General features: G+C 37.1%; 2 protein-coding genes across 4 annotated transcripts in view; both read right to left on the bottom strand.

Moving 5' to 3' along the window:
• LOC127941879 (calpain-5-like) overlaps window positions 1–16,649 on the bottom strand; it is a 31,705-nt gene extending 15,056 nt beyond the window's left edge. For both annotated transcript variants that reach the window (XM_052537323.1, XM_052537324.1), the window contains exons 1-5: window positions 16,494–16,649; window positions 9,378–9,550; window positions 3,711–3,842; window positions 900–1,108; window positions 595–787 (exon numbers count right to left, since the gene is read on the bottom strand). In XM_052537323.1, coding sequence (XP_052393283.1) covers window positions 595–787; window positions 900–1,108; window positions 3,711–3,842; window positions 9,378–9,542 — 699 coding nt within the window. In that variant the 5' untranslated portion in view covers window positions 9,543–9,550; window positions 16,494–16,649. The remainder of the gene's footprint in view (window positions 1–594; window positions 788–899; window positions 1,109–3,710; window positions 3,843–9,377; window positions 9,551–16,493) is intronic.
• A 2,584-nt stretch (window positions 16,650–19,233) lies between these two features.
• Window positions 19,234–26,858, bottom strand: LOC127941877 (cullin-5). Of its 2 annotated transcripts, none has more exons than XM_052537321.1 (19): window positions 26,159–26,858; window positions 25,432–25,541; window positions 25,112–25,211; window positions 24,793–24,969; window positions 24,518–24,659; window positions 24,284–24,429; window positions 24,009–24,089; window positions 23,738–23,876; window positions 23,327–23,457; window positions 23,030–23,137; window positions 22,451–22,515; window positions 22,221–22,353; window positions 21,944–22,075; window positions 21,748–21,871; window positions 21,486–21,661; window positions 21,040–21,201; window positions 20,779–20,897; window positions 20,056–20,179; window positions 19,234–19,642 (listed from the first exon to the last, which is right to left on the bottom strand). In XM_052537321.1, exons 1-19 carry the CDS (start codon window positions 26,180–26,182, stop codon window positions 19,448–19,450), a joined length of 2,388 nt encoding a protein of 795 aa, XP_052393281.1. In that variant the 5' UTR covers window positions 26,183–26,858; the 3' UTR covers window positions 19,234–19,447. The 2 variants fall into 2 exon arrangements, with proteins under 2 accessions (XP_052393281.1, XP_052393282.1); XM_052537322.1 differs by having other exon boundaries at window positions 23,783–23,876.
• Window positions 26,859–26,931: the final 73 nt, after the last annotated feature.

Raw genomic sequence — 26,931 nt, 5'->3', positions numbered from 1 at the left:
GAGATCTCTTAGTGAACTGAAGTATTGAGCGGCATTTTATTTGATATTCTAGTGAAGAAAATAAATCCAGCTATGAAGATATTCAAAAAGGATTTTTTTTTAAAAATTTTTTACCATTGATGAAAGGTTTCACAGACCATTGATAAGCAAGTCACACACAATCAAAGATTGCTTTGAGTCTGGGAAAGTTTACTCTTATGAAAAAAAAAATGAAGGCAGAAAAAAAATGGATGGCTGGATTAATAGATGAGTGTTTGAATACAAATCTTGACAGGCGTGAGACAAATGCTGATCAATAATATGTGCTTCCACAATGTATGTATGTATATTTATATATATAATATATATATATATATATATATATATATATATATATATATATATATATATATATATATATATAAAGTATACTGTACTAAAATATACTAAAATAAAATAAAAGAATATACTAAAATAATCAAAATGTAAAATAAACATAAATATTGTAATGTAATATATATGTTTATATACTGTATATAAAAATTATACAAATTTGAAAATACTAGCTAGTACTTTAATACAGATTATATGTAGTGTATATAGTGTCCTTCTCACCCTGATAGAGCAGCTGATAAGGCCATCTCGATTATGGACCTTGAGCACTCTCTCAAAGAGCTGGTTTCTGGCGACTTCATCCTGAGCAAACTGGCCCTCCAGAAGGTCCATGGGTTCTGACACGCCGCCAGTAAAGTCCACCAGGGCATCGGCTGTGTTTCCACCATCCAGGGCCTCATAGCAGCCATAAACTCTTTTTTTTTGGTATAGAAAAAAGAACCTAGCATCACTATGTCATCACACTACATGAATGCTTATGTCTCTGCATAGACCTTTTGAATTTGTCTGCTGCCTGAACTGCTTACTTGGCATAGGCTTTTTCCACAAGGGCACTCCAGAACTCGTTGCTATCATTTGAATGGCAGTAGACCAACTGGTTTTCCACTGTGGGGAGACGGTCATCGATCACCACGTCCACCCATTCCCCAAACCGCCAGAAGCGGAAGTGGAATATTCCTGCATAAGACTCTGGCTTCTCTGGATCCCATTCCTGCTCCTTCCAGTCTGGGATAACCTAGAAAAAGACATAAGTGTCATGTGGTGTCACTTTTTATATTTTCAGTTTTATAGAATTTGTATTTTGTAAAATTTGTATGTGCATTTGTCATTTTTATTAGTTTTTGCTTAAACAAGAAATGTATTATTAGTGTCAGTATATTTAATAGCTCATCTCAACCTTATTTATTCCATTTAGTTGCCAGGACTCATTTTTATTATTAACAATTATCACTAAACTATATATGAGTTTTCAATATTGTGTAATATTTAGTGGATCAGGTTCATGTCATTGCTTATTAATTTAAATGTTCATAAATGCAGACAGATGCAGCATTTCCTGAACGTTAAAGACAGTTGTGAGAAGGACACCAGGGTGAATTTGAAGCCGTACAGAACATATACATTTCTTTCATCTTGAGCGAGTCCTTTGGGACAGAACCTCTTCAAGTTCACCTCTCTGGTAGTTGTTCCAAGATGAGCAGGTCCATTATCTGGGCTCAGGTACACATTGCGATGCTGAATACAGGAGATGCGCCAACCCACATCTCTATTCACCTCGTGAGAAAACTATTGACAGGTGGATGTGAAACAAACACATGTAGCAAACACGGATGTCTCAAATTCCCTCTTGGAGAACACAGCATTTCTGTTTCCCAGAACAACAAACATCTCCCCACTGTGAAATAAGCTGGTTTCAGAGCACAATTTCTCACTGTGGCACTCATAACGCAGAAGACATCAGCAGAGCGAAGAGAAGGTCACACGGTAGATACCAAACCTAATCCTGTCAGACAAGAGAAGAAAAAAAAAGAAGACCTAAGCTGTCAGGTTTCAAAACATCTTGATTGGGATGTCTTTAAAACTGATGTTCAACCAGGGAGAACTTCTACTTTAGTCCAATGAGCACATCTACCGACTGGACTCCTCCGTACAGGCCCTGCATTTCACCGGCTGGAACATCCGCATCTCTGCACATGGCCGCCTGAACATCATCGCAACCTCCCAGCTCTGGACACCCGACCTCACTCACCTCATGACCCGCCAGCTCCTCGAACCAACTGGGTTCTTCTGGAAAAGTGCAGATGACGATCTCATTCAATGGTACGAGGCTGATGCCCAGGAGTTCGGCGAGAGGAAAGCCAAGCTGGCCAAGGTTCGAAAGGTGATGAATTTTGTGTTCGCCTTCGAAGACGGCTTGAGTCCAGAGAACATCGAGTGCTCCATAGAGTTCCAGAAGTGAGAGAACGATGACTTTCTGTTCAGTCCTAGTAGTTTAAAATTATGCTCCTAAAAACCTATACAATTAGATTTTGTAATGTTATGACCAATGTTTTATGCAATTTGTTGAGCTTTATTTGTCTGACTGTTCATGTTAAGCTGTTTTTCTGACTGTGATGAGACTAATGGAGGTAACTCAACATGAATCACACTAATAATTCAAAAAGATTAAAACAGCCATTGAGCAGTGGTTCTCAATCTTTTTCACTTCAAGGCTCCTTTATGTCCACAATAATATTTGAAGGCCATGACTATTCCAGTTGATTTTATGGATGAGGAATAAAATTAGAAATAGTCATTTTGTGACCCCGTGGCTGATAACCACTGCCCTTGTGTATGTACCCATGCTGAGTGCATGTGATTGGGTGAGATAAAAGGTTGCTGCAAAGACACGGGGCAAGGATAGTAGCATGCACACCTTCATTTATCAATGTCCGATCCTGTCAGGAAAACAAATGACAGGACGGGGGAGAGGAGTCACATGGGAAACCCTTCATGAGGATGTGTGTTTCTATGGGAGAAGCAGGGGAAAACACTTTACACCCTGAGGAGGATGCAGGCAGACAAACCATAACATTTTAAGCTAAATAACAGCTCAGAAACTTTAACAGTCTACCACCAACAAAACTACAACAGAAACTGAAATACAGGGACTCAAGGTATGCTTGTGTACATAAAGCCACAGGTGACTTGATCTCTCCTCTGTTTAACCATCATCGGGTAATGGTTCCTAACAGAGCACAGAGATACTATGGATGCCAGTTACAGCTGCTAATAGAGCTCAGAGAGACCATTTAGCTCATCCTCACACTTTAACACACTCGATAAGTAAGATAACAAATATGAGATATTCTGAAAAAATATGCAAGAATATGCAGGTTTAAATCCCACAACACAGGTTTTAATGGGAGACGTCTGCAAGCTTAGAGTATCAAGGGAAAAGTATAGGCAAAACCTTTTTTGTGCTAGCTGAGAAAACATATTTCTATCATGTTTTTGTTATTGTTCTGTTTTGTCAAGGTCACAAGACTAATAATGGCCTCCAAATTCTAGGACGCTCTCTTTATCTTGCATATGAATCAGTGCTGAGTATTTTAACAAGTCTTCTTACAGCTGCACTTTCATAAGGAAAGTAAGTGGACATTAAGATGGACTTCATTTGAAATATGGTATTTGCTCTGATTTAAAAAATGTCTATATTTTAAATGAATGAATATTATGGATATTATGGTCTCTGCCTTCTGCGCTGATTTCTTTCCATCTATGCAGCAACAAAATTGTAGATTAGAGGGAACATTAAATGCCGGATAGACACATGTCTCCACTCTATAGTAACTTACTTTCTGCCACAGTGACTCTCGGGAAGCCAGGCTGGAGCAGGCCGCCACAAACCAGCAGTTTCCCAGCTGCCCTTGGTGCAGGTCATGGGCACTGATCCCATCCACAAACAAGTGAGGATCATCACACAGCTCCTGATGGAGAAACAAGAATAAGAAACTGGTGAGAAGGAAAGCACAGTGTAAACAGCAAAGCACCTGGGATAAACAAATGCAGCTTTAATGAAAGCAAACATGTCCAAAAACATAGTACTTTGATTAAAAAAAAATAGTATACAGTATTTTACTTTATTTTTGATTAATGAAACGAGGAGAAAAAATTGATATAGTGTTAGAGACAGAAGCAGGGCACAGGCTCTTATTAATTTAATAATAGTTATGAACCTAGATGAAGCAGAAGAGTTCTGAAAGCTGTTATGAATCAAATGACTCTCCTCTGCTCTGACGGCATATAGCACACCTCTACACCGACCTCGTCGAAACCGCATAACACAGAAAGCCAGAGATTTTGAGTGACCTAAACATAAAGGTCTGGGTTTCTTTAAACAGCTGACATACACTGGGCACAGTGACAGAATCTGAGGTGAAGGTAGCGACTCACGGGCTATAGCTCTTTTTTTTCCACATGTTGACAATCTCTCAAAGGAGTCACGACAAATGAGCCCTTGTAAAGGCTAAATGCTTAATAGAAAGACTTATTTTGATGCCATTATTTTGCAGTACACACATTAATTTTTCTTCTTGCATGCGGTTGAGAAACCTGAGAATTTATTTTGGTCTTGGGTTTTAAGAATCACTATTAAGAATATATTCGAATTTTTTTACCCAGATATAACTGCTAGTCTAACAAGTCTCACACTTTAAGAATTACAAAGTTATCAAAAAGTGTTTGTGTGTGTGTAGTTATGTGTTTTTCCTGTGGTTAGTCTCTGGAGGTATAAAATACATGTTCTCACAGTCCGAATTTACTCGCTCTCACAACACTCATATGTCTTTCACATTGTGCTATCTGAAATCTTTCCACAGCCCAGCAGGCGAGGACTCTCCGGCACACATCCAGCCCTGCACTCACATGCGCCACATTTCTTTCTTTCAGCGCTGGGCATCTTTCCGCCTTTCAACAACTCACACAAACCACTAGAGATGAGACATTTCATCGTGCCCCCACGGTGTGTGAGAACGGAGTGCAATGATGTCAAATTCGCAAGGTGAAACACACTTCTCTATTCCAGAGCCAGGAAACCCAGACGCCGACACTACAACTCTGTTTTTGTTTGTGGTCTGCATAAATACACTGCATGACTGATTTTCCATCGGACCCTTTGATATTACCACTCTGTCATCCATTATACAATGCTTTTCAGTCGAAGTTTGTCTTAAACAGATAAGAATACAAGTTCGGTGTGGTGCGGTGAGTTGGTTCAAGGCACCATCATTCCTCTGAGAGCAATGCCAGGTCATTTTGGGTTTCATTGAACGGATGAAATATCAATCCACGGTAATGTGATTCATTGCTGCCTTCTCATTTCTGACAGTTCTTTAAGATTCAGGTTTTTGATTAACAAGTGAGCAGCAACGAATCTAGAAAATCTATTTAAAAGCTTCAAAAGAGCTCTGACATCAGTTTAATCAATAAAACACTTGTCTGATAAGATGTAATTTGTGTGTGCAGCTGAGCGAATGTGAAAAACTCATAAAGAAAGAGACACGTAAACAAAAAGCATGAGTGCAAATCTATACAGCTTTAAACCAAATGAGCTGCCTTGCTGTCTACTCTCTACATAGATGGCTGTTTTCTAAGGAAACATCCAAATTAAAATAAATCTCATAAAACAAGATATGACTTATCTAGTATATTTACAAAGGCAATACAAATACAGCTGCTCACTCCGGCGTCAGCATGCTGCTAAGCAAACGATTCATAGGCTGCACAAAAGGCATAAAAATACATGACTAACATAAATATTAGGTAAAAAAAGTCATGTTTTAATAAGACTTATTAATCATGCTTACTGTTTTTATATATTTTTTCAATACTGAATGATTTATAATTTTTTTTTCCCACCAAGCTTATCCATACGTTTATACATATGATGCTTATTTGTCCAGAAATAGGTATTTTAGAATGCAACTTAATAAATCTGAATACATTGTTGTTGACAAAAACTCAATAAAACCGATTATTGGTAATTGAAATAAATCTGAAATTAAACAAAATCAAATATAAAAATTAGACAAAAAACATTAGAAAAATTACTAATGTTGCATTAGCAAATAAATGAAATTAAATTGAAGTACTCAAATTAGTCAAATTAAAACTGAAATAAAAATCTATGAAAGTTAGATAGAACCTTTTAAATAAAACCTTTTTAAAAATGAGACAAAACTAAATTACTAAAAATAAAATGAAAATTTACAATATGAAAAAATTAAACCAATTCAAAATATTTTATTGGAATAATATTCAAAAACTCTGGATGACCACATTTTTTGAGCTGGTCACGATTCGTTTCCCCTTTTCCAACAGGGTATGATGCTTATAAATTGTTCCTATGTAGGCAGCTCACAAAAGACTACTTCCAACCAATCAGACTAGACTATAAAGAACCTTAATGGGCTCCTCTTGTCTCAGGGGCCGAAAAAAACACCACCGTTTTTCTCCAGAGTGCTATACATCAACCTTTATTTGACGAGCATTTAGAGGTTTTTGCGATTACCTTCAGAGCTAGAAAACCTGAAAGTGGGCATAATATCTTAACATCCTTCACAAGTCCATAGTCTCACCGATCACATAGAACAAAGGATGCTGAGACAAAGTCGCTGACAGAGAGAAAGAAAATATATTGTTTGTGTGTGAATCTTCTCTTCAGAGCAGAATTTGTGGGTTAGTCGCTATTATAGAGTATTGTGTGTGTGTGAGTGAGTGAGTGTTAAGAGGATGGGAGAGCGGACTGATTAGCATGCAAGGTCATTGTGTTATAGCTCAGCACTCCAGCCACCTCTCTGAACACACACACACTTTTTAATCACAGCCCAAATTGGAATCCAAGGAGCAACCCTCTCCTGGGGCTAGAAGCTTTCATGTGTATGTGTTTCTTTCACATTATCTCATGTATTGAGGGTTCACAGGCTAATATGAGTCTGTCTTGGCCAGCTTTGACAGATAAGACAGATCAGACCGCCAGGCCAGTCACAGAGTCAATGAACATAAACTCAGCTCAGGCCAGACACCAGTGAGCCCACAGTCTGGATAAATGACCTGGTCCATGGCTTCAACTCATAAAACAACACTCTTTCTTCTCTTTGGAGAGCAGAGGTGACAAGAAATGGAAGGAAGAGGGTGGGAGTGAGGGATGGAAAGTGGTTAAAAGAGCACAATCAAAGACCCAAGGTGGTGGGGGGAGACAGTGAAATATGAAGCAGCTGCGGTGAACTGCATTAAAACTCCTAATGGCGTTCACTCAGTCAGAGTGATTTGTGGCAATGTCTTCATTCACGTCAAACATAGAAAGAGTCAGGAGCATTTCATTTTTACAGTTCAGGTACAACAAACAACGGGATCTCCTTGATGGTGAGTGATTTAAAATCAACAATGAATCAAAATTGGCCCCGCTTACTTTCATAATATATGGTCCTGATGATTCATCACTTTATCAAAATATAAAACCCCCCCTCTGTGGAACCACATTATTACACATAGCCCATGCAGGCTATTAGTTTAATCAAATAGCTATGAAGTCTTTCTATTGTTCAGATGTTTTTGGGTCAGTAAAATGTTTTTGAATAGTCTTATAAAGCAGAGATTCATTAAATTGATCAAAAATAATAGTAAAGACGTCTGTAAAATGCTGCTCTTTTGAACTTTCTTTCAAGGAATCCTAGAAAAATTGAATCATGATTCCAGCATAAATATTAGGCAGTACAAATAATTTCAACATTAATAATAAGAAATATTTCTTTAGCAGCAATTCAACATATTAGAACTGGAGTATTGGCTTCTGAAAGTTTTACTTTGCATCACATGAATAAATTACATTTTAAAGTATATATAAAAAAAGAAGAAGAAGAAGAATATATATATATATATATATATATATATATATATATATATATATATATATATATATATATATATATATATATATATATATATATATATATATATATATATATATATATATATATATATATATATATATATATGGTAAATGATAGAATTCTTTAAAAAATATTTAACAATTTTACTATGCCCAAACTTTTGAATGGTAGTACAGTTTATGCAGTAATTCATTTTTTGTTAACATTAACTTATTAAAGGTTACAGTAATAATAGCATATAAACTCTGAAATACATCACATCACATAATGGCTTGTGAAGTCCAGCAATGGGATAATAATGAAATTGAAAGAGTCAGGAGCAGAAATGAAAAAAATCAGCATGATAGATAGTAAGTGCAGGTATAGCTAGAAAAACCAATCTTGACTAAACTATAATAAACTAAAGCAATCAGATAAAAAGAAGCTCATTAAATCTTAAAAGCCCTAAATGTTCCTCACAGTCCCATTGAGCATTCTAAAAAAGTCTGAATTCAAATGCAGAGACAGTCTGAGCATCATTATTCAGTCTCTATAGTCTTAATTATCACTACAACACAATGAATGAGATATTAGCACTGTCTGTACTTGATCCTTATATTCCCGCATTCTCCGCTGCTGCTCCTGTGCGCATTAAGACGGTGAAGATTTTAGCTTTGCAGTCTTGAACTCTGGTACAGAACCAAATGTAGTGTCCACCTCAATTATAGCATGAATTAATGACGACAGGAGCTGCCGAGGTTGCAATTCAGACGCCCCGGACTGGAACACTTCACTGGTGTGTTAAGCGAGTGTGTGTGCGAATGAGATTCTGGGTCGGGCATCATTCCAGGAGTGAGTGAGTGAGTGAGTGAGAGAAAGGAATAATTGACTTGGACAGGCTTGACACTTAGTATGCCCCCAGGTGAGACGGACATGGGGGAGTATCACACAGCATCCCTGGGATTCGAATTGTTACAGATAGGTTTTAGGAAGCTGCAATGTATCATTAACTCAGAAAAGAGTAATGAAGTGCAGGAAAACCATCATGATGCTTCAAGAAGTCTATTTCCCCTCAGCCAATTAGGTTTCACAAATCTAATGTGTCCTTGTGAACTAACATTGACATTATATGGTCAAAAAAACAAACAAACCCTGTCTTATAATTTTCAGAAAAACCAAGTAAAAAACAAAACTTTTTAGAATTTCTGTCCCTTACGTAAAATAAGTTTATTGAAGTGTACTATAACTATTACAATTATTATACTTTCAGTCTACTTTTTAGAAATGTGCTTTATATACTTCTCAGAAATCTATATTTAAAATGACATGTCTTTACTTCTAAACATTAAAATCATGATTTTCTGTAAAGCTTCTTTGGAACAACATGCATTGTGAAAAGCACTATACAAACACAGCTGACCTAGCTTGAAATGTAAATAGATTAATTTGAAAAGAAACTGAATGTGTTCAGCTTTAAGGTTCTGTTTTAAAGGTTTAACGAAGTACAATCAATCTCTTTCCAACAAGCAGTGCAGACCTACTGTATATCCCATTTGTATGCTATATGTTAAATGAAGAGCTCTGAGCACTGACCCCGGGTCTTTTCCAGTGCACACGGCCGATCCTGTTACCCATGTAGAAGAGCGAGTGATCTACGGCCGGGAACAGTGGGTCCTCAAACAGACGTCCACTCTGTAGACACTGCCTCTTGAGGTTGGAGTAATGCTGCCCCTCAAAGGCCTTCACAGAGGAGAACATCTTTCAGCCTAAAGAAGAACAACACAAACAGAGAGAGAGAGAGAGAGAGAGAGAGAGAGAGAGAGAGAGAGAGCTATGTGAGACAGATGCAGTGCAGAAACAGTACAAGGCGCTCTTGCTCCTGTCAACTCAGGTAAAGATCTCATCCCCTTCTTCAACAGGAACATTTGTGTGCATGCGTGCATGACTTACTAACTTTGTGTTCCTTCAATATTTGTTTCAAGCATATTGCTCATAAAAATGGGGTGAAATCACCACCAGTTCCAAAATGAAATGGTTTCTGGAATAGTAGGAGCACAAGTTTTATTAAGATGAGATGTTTGATAGGTATGCTGCATCAAATCTAAATCTAAATCTGTAGTGGCTAAGCTAACTAGATATTTACAATTTCATAAATATATAGATTATATTATTATTATTATTATTATTATTATTATTTGACTGCAGTGACATTATTTGAATTCATTTTCTCATGTTGGTTTGTTATTATTATTCAACTGATCACCAAATTATCATTCAACCAATCACTGAATCACCAAGTATATTAGAATGATTTCTGAAGGATCATGTGACACTGAAAACTTAAGGAACAACAGCGGAAAATTGAGCTTTTCCATATCAGGAATAAATTTAATTTCATACTATATTAAAACAACTATTGAAAATTTTTGATCAAATAATTGCAGCCTTGGTGAGTGTATTCTTAAAAAAAAAAAAAAAAAAAAAAAAAAAAAAAAAAAGTTTTGGGATAGTAAAGTTTATCCTAAATGTCAAATAAAATAAAACAAACTCTAGCTGGTCAATTTGCATATCGGTTTGATGTTTCTCTTTTTTTCCTGTCTAAGTGGGCATTTCTAGGTCAGTGTAAGCTACAGAATGGACCAAACAAAGTCAAAAGTGTGCACCTGGCCAGACTCCATGAGACTGAGAGGATCTAAAAACAATTAGACTAGACAAAATATATACGATCACAATGCAACTGCTTTCTTTTAGAGATCAGAAGGAAAGAATCCCTCAAGTATTGATAATCTGCAGCACACACACACTTACTCTGCCTGGCAGGAGGAGATGAAGTCACGTGGCAGGATGACAACCATGTCACTGTGACTTGGCGCTGCTGGGACACTTGGCTTTAAATCCAGATTGAACTGGAACGTATCATTAGAGGGCTTTATTCATTTCCAAGACTAGTAGTGTAAAACCAATGCCTACTGGGATGAGTGTGTCGGTTTAGCACCCCTCTTCCATTGACTGGGGAATACTTTTTTTTGACTGAATGAGTCTATAAGAGCTATTCAAGAGTAAAGTAGTTCAGATGAGTGAAACTTCAGAACATCTTATCCAGAGAGCACAACGTATCTGTCCAGATCTACAGAAAAGGATCTTTCTGTCCATTTCTCTGCCTATTTCCGACATCTGTCAATCACACATCTCTCAGAAGCTAGTTTCTAGAGCTGAGCAAGTCGAGCTGCGGTGAATTATTCATCTCCACTCCTAGGCCTTCAGGAAGATGAATTATGTCTTCAGCTTTCTGTCCATTCTCTCTGCACTAATGACAGAAAACTAGCTTATGTCATTCTAAGGCCAGCTCTGCAGTGAAAATGTAAAGATTGGAGTTATATAGTTACATTATATGATCAAGCAATATCAAGTTATCAAATGTGGGAGGAAGCTTCTTGCACACCTCATTTATTGGCGATTGTAATAACATCATCTTTATATTAAAGATTGTGGCAGCAAGATTAATTTTTAATGAGCCGAAATGAATACACGTCACACCTCTGTTTATCAATTTGCACGGGCTTCCAGTAGCTGCTCGCATAAAATTCAAGGCATTAATGTTGACGTCGCTTGATTGTGCTATCCCAAAGTAGCATAAAGTCACTTTTACGGACTTTTAAATTAAATGTTCCCTCCTGGTGGAATGACCTCCCCAACTCAATCCGAGCAGCTGAGTCCTTAGCCATCTTCAAGAATCGGCTTAAAACCCATCTCTTCCATCTTTATTTGACCCTCTAACTTTAACACTCACTATTCTAATTCTATTCCTTAAAAAATGATCTAACTAGTTTTCTAATCTTTTTGTATTCTATCCGTTTTCTTTTATTTATTATACAATTAACAAAAGACCTCTAACACTATAGCTTGCTCTATTCTTTTTCTATTCTATTTGTTTTCTTTTTATTTATTATATTATTTAAAAGCCCTTGCTATGTGTACTGCGTTAAACTGAGACTTATTATAGCTCTTGTATATCATTGCTCTTTTGTTGTTTTTGATTGCTTCCATTGTCCTCATTTGTAAGTAGCTTTGGATAAAAGTGTCTGCTAAATGACTGTAAATGTAAAGATGTAATAATGTACATTATTGATATTCAGGATTCAATATAAGTAACGTAAACTTGACAGCATTTGTTGATTACCACCAGTGTTGTTAAAATTAAAATTGTTTTCTTTTTAAAAATAAAGCTGAAATAAAAGAAAAAAATATATATAAATGTTAGATGATACAAAATAAAACAGAAATAATATAAGTTTAAGTGCTAAAATTATAAATAAAAGCAAAGTTGAAATAAAACTTTTATAATGACGAGTACAAAAAACTAAACCTAAAAAAACTAATATAAAAATAAAAGTTAATTCAAAATATTAATAAATGGCACATATACATGATAGTAAAATAACAATGATTATTAAAAAAAATTATAATCTAAGAAACAAAATGTATGTAATGATCAGCAACTTACCTATGGAAGTGTTAAAACTTGCATATTATTTGAACTGTAAAGCTGGTTTTCATTTTTACACTTTTTTTAGGGTTTATGGTGTTAACTTTTCATGGTGATAAACATATAAAATTTGACATAACTGTACACAGAAATTTAGTTGTTCTTTTTTTTTTTTTTTTTTTAATAAAATCATCTTAAAGGGGGGGTGAAATGCTATTTCATGCATACTGAGTTTTTACACTGTTAAAGAGTTGGATTCCCATGCTAAACATGGACAAAGTTTCAAAAATTAAGTTGTACGTTTGAAGGAGTATTTTTGTTCCCAAAATACTCCTTCCGGTTTGTCACAAATTTCGGAAAGTTTTTTTCGAGTATGGCTCTGTGTGACGTTAGATGGAGCGGAATTTCCTTATATGGGTCCTGAGGGTACGTCTACCGGAAGAGCGCGCGCTCCTGTATAGCAGAGCACTGAAAGGCTGAGCACAGCCTGATCAGAGCGAGAGCGTCGCGATAAGTCACAAAAGAAATGTGTTTTTGGTTGCCAGGGCAAGACAACCCTGCACAGATTACCAAAAGAGAAACAGCATTAAGGGACCAGTGGATGGAGTTTATTTTTACAGAGCATCAACGGAGTTGTGTAAGTGTGTTTGTGTTTGTTTCCTGCATTTCGAAGATGCATGTTTTACAAACAAGGCCCAGTTTGACGCCGGATTTGCATATCGTTTATTTCTTAAGGATAATGCAGTCCCAACGAAAACGGGTCACGATCGTGTGTTGGAACCGCATGCGGTGAGTAAAACTGCTTCAAATATCTCTGTGTTGTTAACTTAGCTATCACCGCGTAAGCACATCAAGTAAACAACATGCGATGTTGGTATCAAACTGCACTTTCCACATGTACAGCTTAAAAAAAAAAAAAAAGACGACATAAAGTGGAACTTAGTCATTTTCCAAAACCGCTAAGCAAATATATACAGTTTCAGTACATACCACATAGAGACGCCTTTGCTGATGCTGCTCTTGTTAAATTTCAGCCTCTGGATCTGTGTCACAGCTTCCAAACGCTCTCGACGCAAAAGCTTACTCGCGCTCGTGATTCTTTAGCTCCGCCCACACGTCACACCTCTAGGTGCTCGTGTTTTTCCGGGAAAAATTGGTACAGACTATCTTTCTCTTATGAATATAATAAAAATAAAGACTTTTTGGAGTTATGAAGGATGCAGTACTACTTTATAGGTACTCAAGATTAACAGGATATTGAGTGAAAACGAGCATTTCACCCCCCCTTTAACATGCACATTGTTCATAAATCGTGGCTAAAGTACTGAAACGGTGAGGATTTCAAGTTCACAAATTGGCCTCATTCACTTTCATTGTAATTGTTTTTTGTGGTAATCACAATCAATTAATCAATTAACCCACAAATGTACATGATTGTGCTTAATGTGGACTAAACAATAATTTCCCTTTAAAGTGCTTTATAGCATCTCGCTTTTTAAACAGAGAACTGGGACAGGTTTGGTTAACTGGATTGTACAGTACACTAGACTGGAGCACCTGAGGAAATGAAAACACTGCAGTTGGACAGCCAGCACGGCAGATGGTGCCTGGCCTCATCTTGTGACTGATTCGTGACATCAGTGAGACCACCACACAGGCAAGCCATCTCTCCTCTACCTCCTGACAGGAGGAAGCAGGTAGGAAGTGCTGAGGCTTGCAAGTGGAATTCACACTTCAGGGTTCCAAAGAGTAGAACTGAGTGATCAAAGCAGCAAGAATATTATGACTACCATATGCATCTGTTCATAAGGTTTTATGAATGTGGAATGCCTTAAGCCTAATGACGGATGTAATATGCCAGTTGAAAGACAGATAGTGGCCTTTTGACTCTCCCTCACAGCCAACTTATGTACCACTAGCTCATAAAAGGTTACAAGCACTGTAGTGGAATGATGGAATTTATGGTCTCTCGTCTCTGCTCTATTAAGCATTATGCTTAATGTGAAAAAAAAAAACAGAGTGAGACCCAAAAAATTGAGTCCCTGAAGAAAATGCACTGTATGAATCCCACGGGATGGAAGGGCCACTGTGGTGCACCACCTATAGAAACTCCCACTGTGGTAGTGGAAAGAGGGGTAGAGTAGATGGAGAAAAACGTGCGAGTGCTAGAGAGGAAGCTGGATAGCCGGCAGAGAGACAGTGCACCAAAGAGTTTGATGAAAACCCCCTTGCATTTCTGACAATCATGATTTCAGGGTCTCCCAGCTGCGTTACTGCAGCCGCCTCATGAATACATGTAGCATGTCATCTCACCAACCACACAGTATGCCTACAATTACCCCTCACACTCCATGACTTACAATGAACACTCAAAACATGCATTGCTGAATCCAACACTATTACAAAATATGCTAAATTTAAAATGCACTGCAGTCAGTGTTGGATGGGTTCCTTCTGAAATGCAGTTTACTAATGGCTGCAAATTACATGACTAAAATGGTTATCAATACCATAATATTTTATGTTACACTTCAGGTAATATAGTCTCAACACTTTTTTTTTCTTTAATGTCACAAACGAGAAACATTTTGTACTATTTGGACATAAATATACATATATATCATCATCATCATCAGCCTATGATTATATAACTAGTTGTTAAAACTAAAACTTTTGATTAAAAAAAAATCACAAATTTGTACATTAGGTACTAATTAACACTAATTTCAATAAACAATTGTGAACTAGTTTGACTAGTAATCTGATAATGTTTACTAGCTATACTAAAAAATACAGTTTAAGATGTTGGCTGGTTTCTAGCTAGTCTAAGATGATCCCCATTAGCTGTTAAACAGATTTGGACCACTAACACACATTTATGGGGGTCAAGCTGGTTTATGGAACACTGGCTGGTCATTCAGCTAATAAGCTAAGAATAGAACTAGTTAGATTAGTAAATTAGTCCATTTTATTAGCCCCGCTAGATCACTCTTTTGATAGTAGCTTTATTTTGGGACAAAAATAAGTAACAGGTTTCTACCAGCCAGGTTTAAGATCGTCATTAGCTGGTACGTCATCTAATTGAATTCAAATGGTCATCAGCTGGTAAACACAACAGCTACCAACTGGTCACACCAGTTTAAGATGGTCAAACTGGCATTTAGAACATGCTGGTCAACAAGCCAATGATACAATGGACTAGGCTAATGACCATCTTAGACCAACTACAGCACACCTAGTGAACTAGTTAGAGTAGTAAAATAGTCAGGTTTACTAGCCTTACTGGAAAGTCAATCTTAAGATGGTAGCTGGTTTCTAGACAGTCTCGTCAAGATCGTCATTAGCTGATAAACCAACTTGGATCAGCAATAAACCACCTACTGGTTGGTCGTAACAGTTTAAGATACTCAATCTGGGTGTTAGAACTAGTCAGTCAGCTAATAATTAGATTGGACCAATTTAGACCAGCTAGAACAGACTAAATGAACAGACTAGTACAAATCAAGTCTTAAGATGGTTGCTGGTCTCTAGTCAGATTTTCATTCTGGTAAAACAACTTGGATTTGCAACAAACCAGCCACTAATTGGTCAGTTTAAGGTGGTCAAGCTGTTTAGAACATGGTGTCTGGTCCATCACCTGACCAGCAAATAATCTTCTAGATACCACAGGTAGAATGTCCTAAAACACAGCAACCAGTTGAATTTTATAACAGGGAGTTAACTTGCAATGGTCATTTATTCATAATTTGGAGGTATATTTCTTGGAAAGAATAAATTAAGGACCAAGGGACTGCCCGCTCCTGTCAGCCCGGTGGTCAAACTTATCTTAATAAGAAACGCAAGGCGTGGGGACAACTAATTAACGACACACAATGGAAAGCGCTTTCCTCTGCTGTTCAAGAACAAATTGGACTCTACTTTGCCTTAGTGCACCAAAGAGATGCAGTAGGCTTCCAGTCCCACACTAGTTTAAAAATATGACAACAGATGCCTGCAACCATCACGAATCTCCATCTAATAAAAGCGGAATATTAATTTTTCGCCTCTGCACGCATCCCGTCAGGTGGCAAGATTTACCTCTCGCGCTTAAAACGCAAGACGATCAACATAAATCAGCGCGCTCATCTCGTTCGTTCGGGTAATTACAGTCTCGCATTCTAAAACGTGTCAGATTCGATCTCATGTAACAGACCAGCACGGCCTCGCTTGTATGAATACGTTACCTGAGCACAACTCCAGTCCCACGGTGGCGTCTCTCGCTCCGGTCCTCCCGGGTCCAGCGACGTTCTTGCGGTCCCGTGCAACTGAGGCTCTTCTCCGAGCTCCGGATCACTCTCACGCGTGTCTGGGAGGGGCCTACGAGCGGAGGGGGAACTCCTAGTCTGAGCATGTGCGGCGGGGTAGACACCAATGTATACCCACGCGCGCGCACACACACATACTGACAATAACACATTGATTGCAACAATAAATAAACGATGCATTCTGTCGTTTTTGACAGAAAGAGAGACATTATTCAATATCATTAGTGTTTAACTCAACATAATACCATTCTTCCAATTTTATAGTCAGGAGCAAGTTACCATCTCATCAGCACCATGGACAGCGGTAGTGTACACTGCCAACTTGCCACTAGGGAGACAAACAGGGACACACTAAGCAGAGACTGAGCTGAAGGGTAAAACAACTGAGGAAAAACTGCCTGAGGTTTGCAGTTCTGTGTAATAACATATCATGTTGTGAATCAAGTGGATAATTTGATCACTAACAACACAATTGACCTGAACTTTACATTTTCTTAATGCAATGAAAGGCATGTGTTGTTTACTATTGGATGTTTAAAGCTAGGTTAATTTGATAAGCCAGCCGTGAACTCAGAATGAACACAGCTGGATGGCTTTTTCACAATGTCAACAATATTTTAGCCTAGTGCCTTGATGTTAAAGGTGGTAAACAATTAACCCTCTGGGGCCAGTTGCACAAACTGCTTAGACTGGTCTTAAAAGTTACTCATCTAATTTGTTTTCTTCAAGACTGGTCATAAAGTCAGTTACAAAAAGATAGATTGACCCAGTTTGAATAAGTAAGACTGGTTACCTCTTGGCTAAATGCTAGTTGGTAAAACTAGTTCCTCAGACACACACTTAACATGGAGCCTTTATTTATGCAATTGGCCCATGGTGTTGTTCAGTTATTTTAGAATTTAAAAAAATCGCTACTTCAGTGGTTCATGAAACAGTCGCTATGTGACCACAAAAACAATTATATAAGTTAAAATGTATATTTTATAAATACATTTATTTATTTGTGGGCTTGATTTGAAAAGCAAAATGGCCATAAAAAAAGTCACACTTGTGTTGTTCGCAGTTAAAAATGGATGCACATCTCCATTGGAAATGCATGGGAAAATACACAAAAATATGAAAATACAGTGAATACTTTGTGAGTACAATCTACAAATCATTCACAATACAGATAAACAGACACACCCACTCAAACACAGTCACACACACAATTGTACAAATACAAATGAACTGGTGAGGCTGTAACAACATGGCAAAATGAATTAATATCACTAAAATAATAGGTTGATATATTGAGTAACCTCTGATAAAGCATTCCTGTTCATTTTTGTTTTTGATGTTGTGTAACAAAGTGTCTTGTGTTCAGGTTTGACTGTATTAAAATTAATGCAAAAACTGACATTTCAAACCAAAAAACAAACAAAAAACAAAACAAAAAAAATCTAAACCTTAAAAGAAAGTTGTCTTTGAGAATGTCTAATATATATCCAAATCTTAGTTTGGAAAACTAAATAAAACTTAAGAAAAACAATAAAAAAAAACTTTAACGAGAATTTATAAGCATTTTATATAGAGCTATATAGGAATCTAGTGGTTTAACCATGAAATTGCTGATGACTTTCATCTCTTTTTTTTACTCCCACCATGTGGCACTAATCTGCCTTCAAAATTTGGATTTTATATGCATTCTCTATTTTAAAAGAGTAGTTCACTTCCAGAACAAAAATTTACAGATAATGCGCTCACACAATTTGTTATCCAAGATGTTCATGTGTTTCTTTCTTCAGTAAATTATATATATATATATATATATATATATTTTTTTTTTTTTGAGAACATTTCATGAATCATCTCCAATGGACTTCTATTGTGCCCGTTAGTTTAAACTTCCAAAATAGAGTTTCAATGCAGCTTCAAAGGGCTCTAAATGATCCCAGCTGAGGAATGAGGGTCTTAAAGAAAAAAATACAATTTATTTTTAACCTTAAACGCGCATCTTTTTTAGCCTTGCAATGCGCATGTGTACTTCAAAACTTCTAAATCATCCGAAATGCACATAGTTCACGCAGAACTAGACAAGACGAGTGTTTGAGGTAAAAACTATATAAACAATTTTTTTTTTTTTTTTTTAGAAAATGACAGATCGTTTGGCTAGATAATACCCTTCTTCCTTATCTTGGATTGTTTAGAGACCTTTGAAGGTGCAATGAAAGTGCATTTTGGAAGTTCAAACCTGTGGGCCCAATAGAAGTCCACTACATGGAGAAAATTCTTTAAATGTTTTCCTCAAAAAACATAATTTCTTTACAACTGAAGAAAGAAAGACATGAACATATTGGATGATAAGGGGGAGTACATCATCTGTAAATTTGTGTTCTGGAAGTGAACTACTCCTTTAACATGAAATACTGCCATAATTTAAAAGTAATATAAAAATATTTGAAAAGAACTGTTTTAATTTCAATGCAAAAAATTTCCCATTACAAATTTTTTTTCTGAACATAGAGACCATACGCCTGCATTCAAGATCTTTATACTGACCACTTTTGACCACGCACAACACAAGTGTGACCCCCAACTGAACAATACCAGAGGTTAAAAGATTGCACAAAATGCATATAAATTAGCCACAGCGATTCTGCTCACTTTACTCCTCTACTGTATTTCTTCCAAAGTTAACTTTTATTAATTTCATAGATTTGTGAAGTAAGGCAGGGATTTGTCAGCAATTTCTCAGCGTGATGTGTTTTGAGATAAATCTAGTCAATCCCCCAGCAGGCCAAGCTGGGCCATGAGCTGAAATCAGATATGGAATCCTCCAAAGGAGAGCTAGTGTCTAAAAAAACGTCCCAGAGTACACTGGCCGTGGTCGGCTACGCCATGTAGATAAATGTGTTAATGTCCGTCTCATCCCGTTTGATGTATTTTTGTTCTATCAGCCACTCGATCTGCTCTTTGATCATCTTTTTCTGGGGCAGAAACATGTTTTTTAGGATCTCCACCAGCTCCGTCTGAAGCTGAGCATTGCTGATCCTCTTCCTCATCTTCATGATCTGAATGATAGCTTCCTGTACAGAGTGAAGAAGAAGAACTTGATGACAACTGAGGTTTACATCAGCATATCAGAGAAATGTTTCTCATACAGGTAGTTTGATATAAAGGTTCATGGTTAAATGTTTGAATTTAGTTTAGTAGACAAATGTAACTGTATTTAAAATGCCTGAATATGAGTTTCTTTACAAAACCTTTGATAGAAAAAAATAATAAAATAATGGATGAGTTGCACCAGATGGTGAAGGAAGCCAACAAGTGCCCAGCTTACATGGGAACTCCTTCAACACCGTTGGAAAAGCATCCCAGGATGCACCTCATGAAATCACTACTACTACTAATACATAATACATATACACACACACACACACATATACACATCTCAATCATTAAGATCATGTGAAAGTGATAGGCTCAATAACCTCAATACCTGTGTTCGTAATATCCTAAGTTGGACTATGCCCTCATTTTCTTCTTCACGCATTCTCTCTGTGGTGAGTTGTAATCGACCAATCAAATTGATCTTCCCTCTTTTTTGGACCTTAGAGTTTTTTCTGTGCAGAAGAGATCCATAAATTGAACTGACGTCTGTTAAAACACGCAATTAACAATATGATGTAATACTCTGGCAATGTATGTACTTGGATATGAATTATGATACGTAGTACATTATAGATAATTGTATGTGCATACAGATTATTCAAAAGTTTGGGTTCAGTAGAAAAAAAAAAGACTTTAAGAAACTAATATTTATTTTCAATAAAGGTGCATTAAATTGATCAAGGTTACATCAATACACAAACATTTCCAAAAAATATTAGGAATGTCATAAAAAGAAATGTTTCTTAAGCACTAAATCAGCATATTAGAATGATTTCTGATCATTATCATGTGACAATATTGGCATGTGCCACCACATGATAATTACATGCAATAAATCACATTTGATAAGATACTGAAGTAGAAAAAAGTAATATTAAATTATTTTTTTTAACAAACAAAGATAACATAACAAAACCAATGTAAAAATCTTTCCAACTAGATGGAATGTGCTGAAAATATGCACAAGATTTATGATTTATTATCACAAGTATTATTTAAATTATTCATTATTCTTCGGCAAACGTGGCCAGTGTGTGATGATTGTGCTTACATTAAAGAAAACTCTTGATTGATGTAAAATACAGTGCCTTCTGCGAAGTCTTTAGGAGAGCCCACCACAAGTTCATATGACAGCACCTGACGCTTTAGTTTGGGGAAAGCTACAAGAGACTACACATTTAAGACACCAAGCAAACAAATACAAAGGGTTAGTCAATCTCATATCAGATCCATTCATTTGAAATCCACATGTCCTTCCCATTGCCATTTAAACACATTTGTGGAACTATCATCAAAATAAAGCCTCTGTTACCCAGAGAGTCCGACGCAGCTCAGCGTCCGGAAGTTCCGTGGCTAGTTTCAGATTCTCAAAGCTGATCCTCTCTTTGGGCCTTTGGTTCCAGGCAAACAGCACAGCTAACTGGAATGTCGTGACTTCTAAATCATACTGCCCAACTTCATTCTTGAATGTGATCTAAGGATAGAAGAGATGAAACCAATCTTGATCTGCTCCCTTGACAGAACGGACCCCTACAAAATGTCAAAGTCGAGGCAGAATCTCCAGTGTAGCAATTATCCTGACATTTCAAAGACTAAATAAAAGTTGACCGCAACACAATTCACAGTAGTAGAGCTTGCGAGCATCAAAGTTCAGTACAAAACACACAGACAAGAAACTAGTCTCAACGGGAAGAGGCTGGTTTTGGGTCCCAGGAAGTAGAGCAAGCTGTTATACAAAGAGCTGAAGCTGCTACTCACAATGCCATTGGACATCAAATGGTGCCAGTGTAATTTTCTGCCACTGTGATTTTTCTTGTAAAACTCTTCGACTTCAGGAATGAGATCTTCTAGCTCGGTGGGCAGAGATACAAACACTTTCTCTGAACTCCGAGCCCATGCGCCTGCATTCAAGATCTTTATATTGACCGAGTCAGCTGTAGTGCCAAGACAAAAATATTAATTAGTTCAAACTTACCATAGAGTAGCTAAGGAGCATCAGTTCAGAAGTGACATGTCTGACCTGGTAATGCAAGTTTGTTGTGCTTGTGCATTTCTTTGAAGGATTGATTTAAGTCTTCTGATACTTTGATGTCCTGGAACATTCTGGCGAGCTTGTTCACATAATCTGCTGGCATACCAACCTCCTGTACGCACACAAAAGTCACTTTAAGAGATCGACTAACAAGTCTTTCATCCATGCTTTCGAGCCCCCTTACCCTGAGCCACTCCACCATGTTCTCTTCAATCTCACTGTCTGCAGAAATGTCAAGAATAAGCCTGCGGGTCAAGTGCGCTTTGTGGTACCTCATGAAGACATCTTTGTTCTGAACATACTTTAGAACCAAGAGCTGTAATCAGTCCATGAAAAGATATAATTAACACGTTGCGTCTGATTTGGCAACTGCAAACGCGTGGCGTGATTAAGATTTGCAAAAATACTGCCACAATAAAATACAAATATTTATTGTTCACCCCACCCACTCACTCACTCACCACTTCCTTCAGCTTGGCCTCTATCTCCTCTGAGGTGAGTTTCTTGCTCAGTGGAGTCTTTCTAAGGAGCATATCACAGTAGTTGGCCAGCAGCTCTGGACATTTGGACTCTGGTTGAGTTTTCAAACCCACACTGCAAATAAAGGACAGATAATATATGTATGAAATCTTCACATTTTCAGAAAATACACACACACATATACATACATACATATATTAAGATGCCTTACCCTTTCTGTTTTAGAGGGAGCTCTAGTTTAAATATTGTGGCGTCATTCACTACTGCTTTGTATGCCTGCATAAATATGCATAAAATAAAATAAGAATGGAAAAATGGAAACCACTTCTCCACTTCATAAAAAAACAAAACACAAAGCTCATTAAGTACATTACATTACTGTTACATTACCAATTTTTAAGGTTTTTACCAAGGGTGCATTTATTTGCGCAAAAATACAGTAAAAACTGTAATACTGAGAAATGTTATTTAAATAAATAACTTGACTATTTTAGTATATTTTTAAATATAATGACATAGCTGATTTTCAGCTGCCATTAGACTTCAGTGTCACATGATCCTTCTGAAATTGTTCTGATATTTTTGGTCCTCAAGAAACATTTTGTGACTTTATAAATGTGTTGCGATTAAAACTGTCAGTTTTCATCAGTTTAATGCACCCAATCTTATATTCCCCACCTTTTTGAATGGTAATGTATATTATATTTATATAGCTTAAATAAATATAAAGTAACATAATTTTATCCAATAAATCAAAAAAATCATTTTGATAAATCCTCTTGAGACTTACCTTATCCCTGGCTGTTAGGAAACGTGGATCATCCTGGAAAGCTTCCTTAACTAATTTACTAAAGCGGTTAAACAATGTTAGGAGCTGCTCAACATATTTTTCAGAGTCCTGAAAAAAAAACAATTTCAGAGCATTTTTTCAGAAACAGTTTTGAGACATATTATATGTTATTACAGGGATAAATAAAAACAAATTTCTTTCTAGATCACTCAGTGATTGCAATACCAACAACTGGATGCATATACAGAATCCATGATGCATCTGCCAGTTAATGAAAAGCAGTTACTCTTTACTCACTGTGGTAATGGTTTCTGCTGAGGCCACCATATCAGCCAGACCTGCGCTCATGATGTGATCCTCCAGGTCCTTCAGCATTGGCTCAATCCCACTGGGCACTTTGTCCATCAGCAAGAACATGAGGTGCAGCTCTGAGGAAACACACCAACAGCACACACATTAAAAAAATGCTGGTACTGGGATCCTAAAAACATGATATTCCAGTCTATGCAGCTCTAAATCCAAAAGGCAGGTATTGTCAACATTTGACATTTCCATTCCTTTTAGTAGTGCGACTTTATAGTTGTACGCTGTTTGTTTACGATTGAAATGGGTTGGTGGACTCAGTGACTGGCACACAAACACACAGATGGTGGGATGGGTGGGGAGGTTTTGGCAAGATATAGATGGGAACAATATCCCATTGCCAACCTGAACTTGCGGAGCCTTTGGTGCCAGAGCTCCTGCCGTACTCACTCTCTGTCTCGTTCCGCTTGATCATTCCCGGACATTCGGCCAGGATTGTTTCTTTGAACGACGTCACCAGTGCATTCACACAACATTCCATCAGCTGAATAAATGCAAAAAGCACAAACCGAGCACCCAGTGTTAGTATGTGAGAAAGACACATGCACACTACATGCTGAGCATTATTTAATAATGCGGCACCACTGGGTCTTGTTTTGGAGCAGAGAGCACTCACTGCCTGGACGGAGTTACATTCACGTCTGGTTTCCAAATATCGAAGCGCACGCTTCTCTTCTTCTCTTAACTTGCCATCTGCCTGTCAATCAAAAGCACCATCTGGGATGAACAACTCTCAAATATTGTGACATAATTATGACACTTTAGATGTGCTGTTTCATACACATAAAAGCTTATACAGTAGTTGTACAATAGCTGACAGAGTTAATTCACACTAGTGTCACTCACATTTTTCTAGTTTAGGTAGGAAAGCTGTTTGAAAACAACACTCACATATTTCATATAGTTCTGAACCCCGTTCTGTTGTAGATAGGAAGGTGCTTGTGTCTTGTAGAACCTCTCAGTGGAATCTAGATATGCCTTCTCAAAATGTTCTCTATAGATCTGGAGCTTGTCATCAGCATTGGAACACAAATTCACTGTAAAACAGAGCAGAAGACAGAAGTGTCCATCAGGAGAGGTCCATCTGGACAGAACCCGAGAGGCCCAGTATTATGAGAGCTTCACCATATGACTCCCTCACTCCGATGACAAGCTGCGAGTCGAACGCTTCTCCTAATCTCTCAGCGTGGACCAGTTTCATGGCACTGTCCTGGAGCCGGTTCTTTATATTACAGAAAATAGACTCGTTCCATGTGTCCAGCATAAGCTTAGGCAAAAAAATAAGACAACAAATGATTAGGATAGATATTTTTATATTGATGTTATGCATCAATAGCTACAATAATAACTGCATTTAAATAAGAGGACAATATAGTTTGGTTAATATACACAAAATCCACCTTTCTAACAATACTGTCTTCAACATTGGACTTCTTATTGGTCCCCTGGTTGCCCAGCAGGGTGATTTCCAACTTGCAGAAGGGCTTAGGTAAAATATCACACTGTGTGAAGAACTTCCTCCACTCCACAATGTAAGCTTTAAGCAAAGCCGTGTCATCCTGATGACTAAGTACACGCTGAAGTAGATCAGAAAGAGTACAAGTAAAAACAATATGCATTGAATCATTCAGGATTATTGAAATAAGGCTTACGTATTCTTCAGAGAAAAATTGACTTACTTCACTTTTTATATGTGCAAAAGTAGTATACAGTACGTACTGCCTGTGCTTGCTTGATGAAATCTAGTATGTCTTCTTTCAGAGCCTGGTGAATCTTTGACGGGCCTTTGTCGTCCCATAAACACACTGCATGGACGTCTCTGCAAATCGATCACAGAATTAAGAGAACGTCAAAAAGCTGAGTATATTCAGTGTTTAACATTTCAAGCAATGTAAACTATGGTTTAAAACTTGTTGTTAGTCCTGACTGATATTACTGACCATCAGATCCAAACAGCACCATCAGTTTAATAATAATAATAATAATAATAATAATAATAATAATAATAATAATAGATGCTCACATCGAAGACAACTTACGAGAACAAATCGAACCACTGCTGCTTAGTAACTGCCTCCTGACGGAGTAACTTCAAAACAATGGGCCGCATCAAATCCCACTTGTCTTCAAACTGCAGGGAGCCTTTATTCTGAAAAAAGGAGAACCCGGACAATGAACATTTATTTAAAAATGATTATAAGCCTTATGCATTTATGCACATTTACGAAGACTGGATAATTTCTTTTCTTTTACTTCTTGTGAAGTATTCAAACAAAACAGTAACAGATTAAGTTCAATTTAATGTGTAGATCAGTTATTACAGCTGTATAATTAGAAACCAGAGGCAGCAGGTGAGCTTCAGCCTTGACATAAATGAGATATTTTTTGCCTTTTATTGCAATAATAAACAACAAAGATTACAGTACGACATAAACGAGGTATGCACAGGCTGAATAAATGCAGCTTCTTCAATATTGCAACTTTATTCAGGAAAAAATTACGCATTTATATATATTTTTTTCATTATCCATATGCAGCCTCATGATAGATAGCAGTTAGTTTTCTGGTTGAGCAGTGAGAATAGGTATCTTATAATAGAGCTCTGAACCCTACAATCAACAATTCGAACAATGTGGTTTGAAGTCAACGCGTCATGTTTAGCGATGCTATTAGAAGCGGACAGTAACTGGGTCATTGGATCGCTGTCATAACATTACAGGAGATGCAAACGATGCAAAAATATTCTCATATCCAGGGACCTCCTACCTTCAATAAATGAGACGTCGCCATGTTTCTTCAACTTAGTCCCCGTGCGGTCTCGCGATGTTTCGGGAGGTTTGGTTGCTAGGGAGCATTTCGACAGACTGCATCAGCAGCACTGATACTGATATTTATTCATGTATATATTAATATTTTTATAGAAAGAAGGAATAAAATAAGACAGAACGAAAATGCTTTTTAAATTAAAGGAGCAGTTAATGAATGCATATACCTAGGCTTCTATTCCGCGCATACTAATTTACACACTATAAATTCTTTTGAAAAAGGATGACACGTTTGTTTTTATCATCATTCCACTACACTACCATTGTGATAAGACATTCACAATTAATCGAGCAGGGTCACACGAAATGTACTGTCACTTGAGGGTTTAGTTCTCAACCAAATTATATCAAGGCGTAACATATATTTGATTGCAAACAACTGTATGATTAGTAATTATATGTTGAAGTTTAGTCCACAGATATGATGGGTTCTTTGCCATAAGAATACGAAGGCCGACCAGCTGCAGCTGCAGATACAGGTTCGTCTGTAAATCTACACTCAGTTCTCATTAATCATCGCTATAAATAAATTTAACGACTCAGTTAAATTATGGCAATTTCAAAAACATTATCTTTATAACCAACGAAGTGAATGTCTAATCGATGTAGAATGCCCAGTGCACACAATTTCCGTGTGTACAAGTCGTATAACAGCATGCGTCTGTGCCGTTGGCCACACTTTAATAAAGAGGAAGTACATTTAACCTCCAATTG

Source organism: Carassius gibelio, chromosome A21, assembly GCF_023724105.1.
Source record: "Carassius gibelio isolate Cgi1373 ecotype wild population from Czech Republic chromosome A21, carGib1.2-hapl.c, whole genome shotgun sequence".
Taxonomy (NCBI): domain Eukaryota; kingdom Metazoa; phylum Chordata; class Actinopteri; order Cypriniformes; family Cyprinidae; genus Carassius; species Carassius gibelio.
Note: the sequence above shows the minus strand (reverse complement) of the source record. Positions and strands in the feature narration are given on the sequence as shown.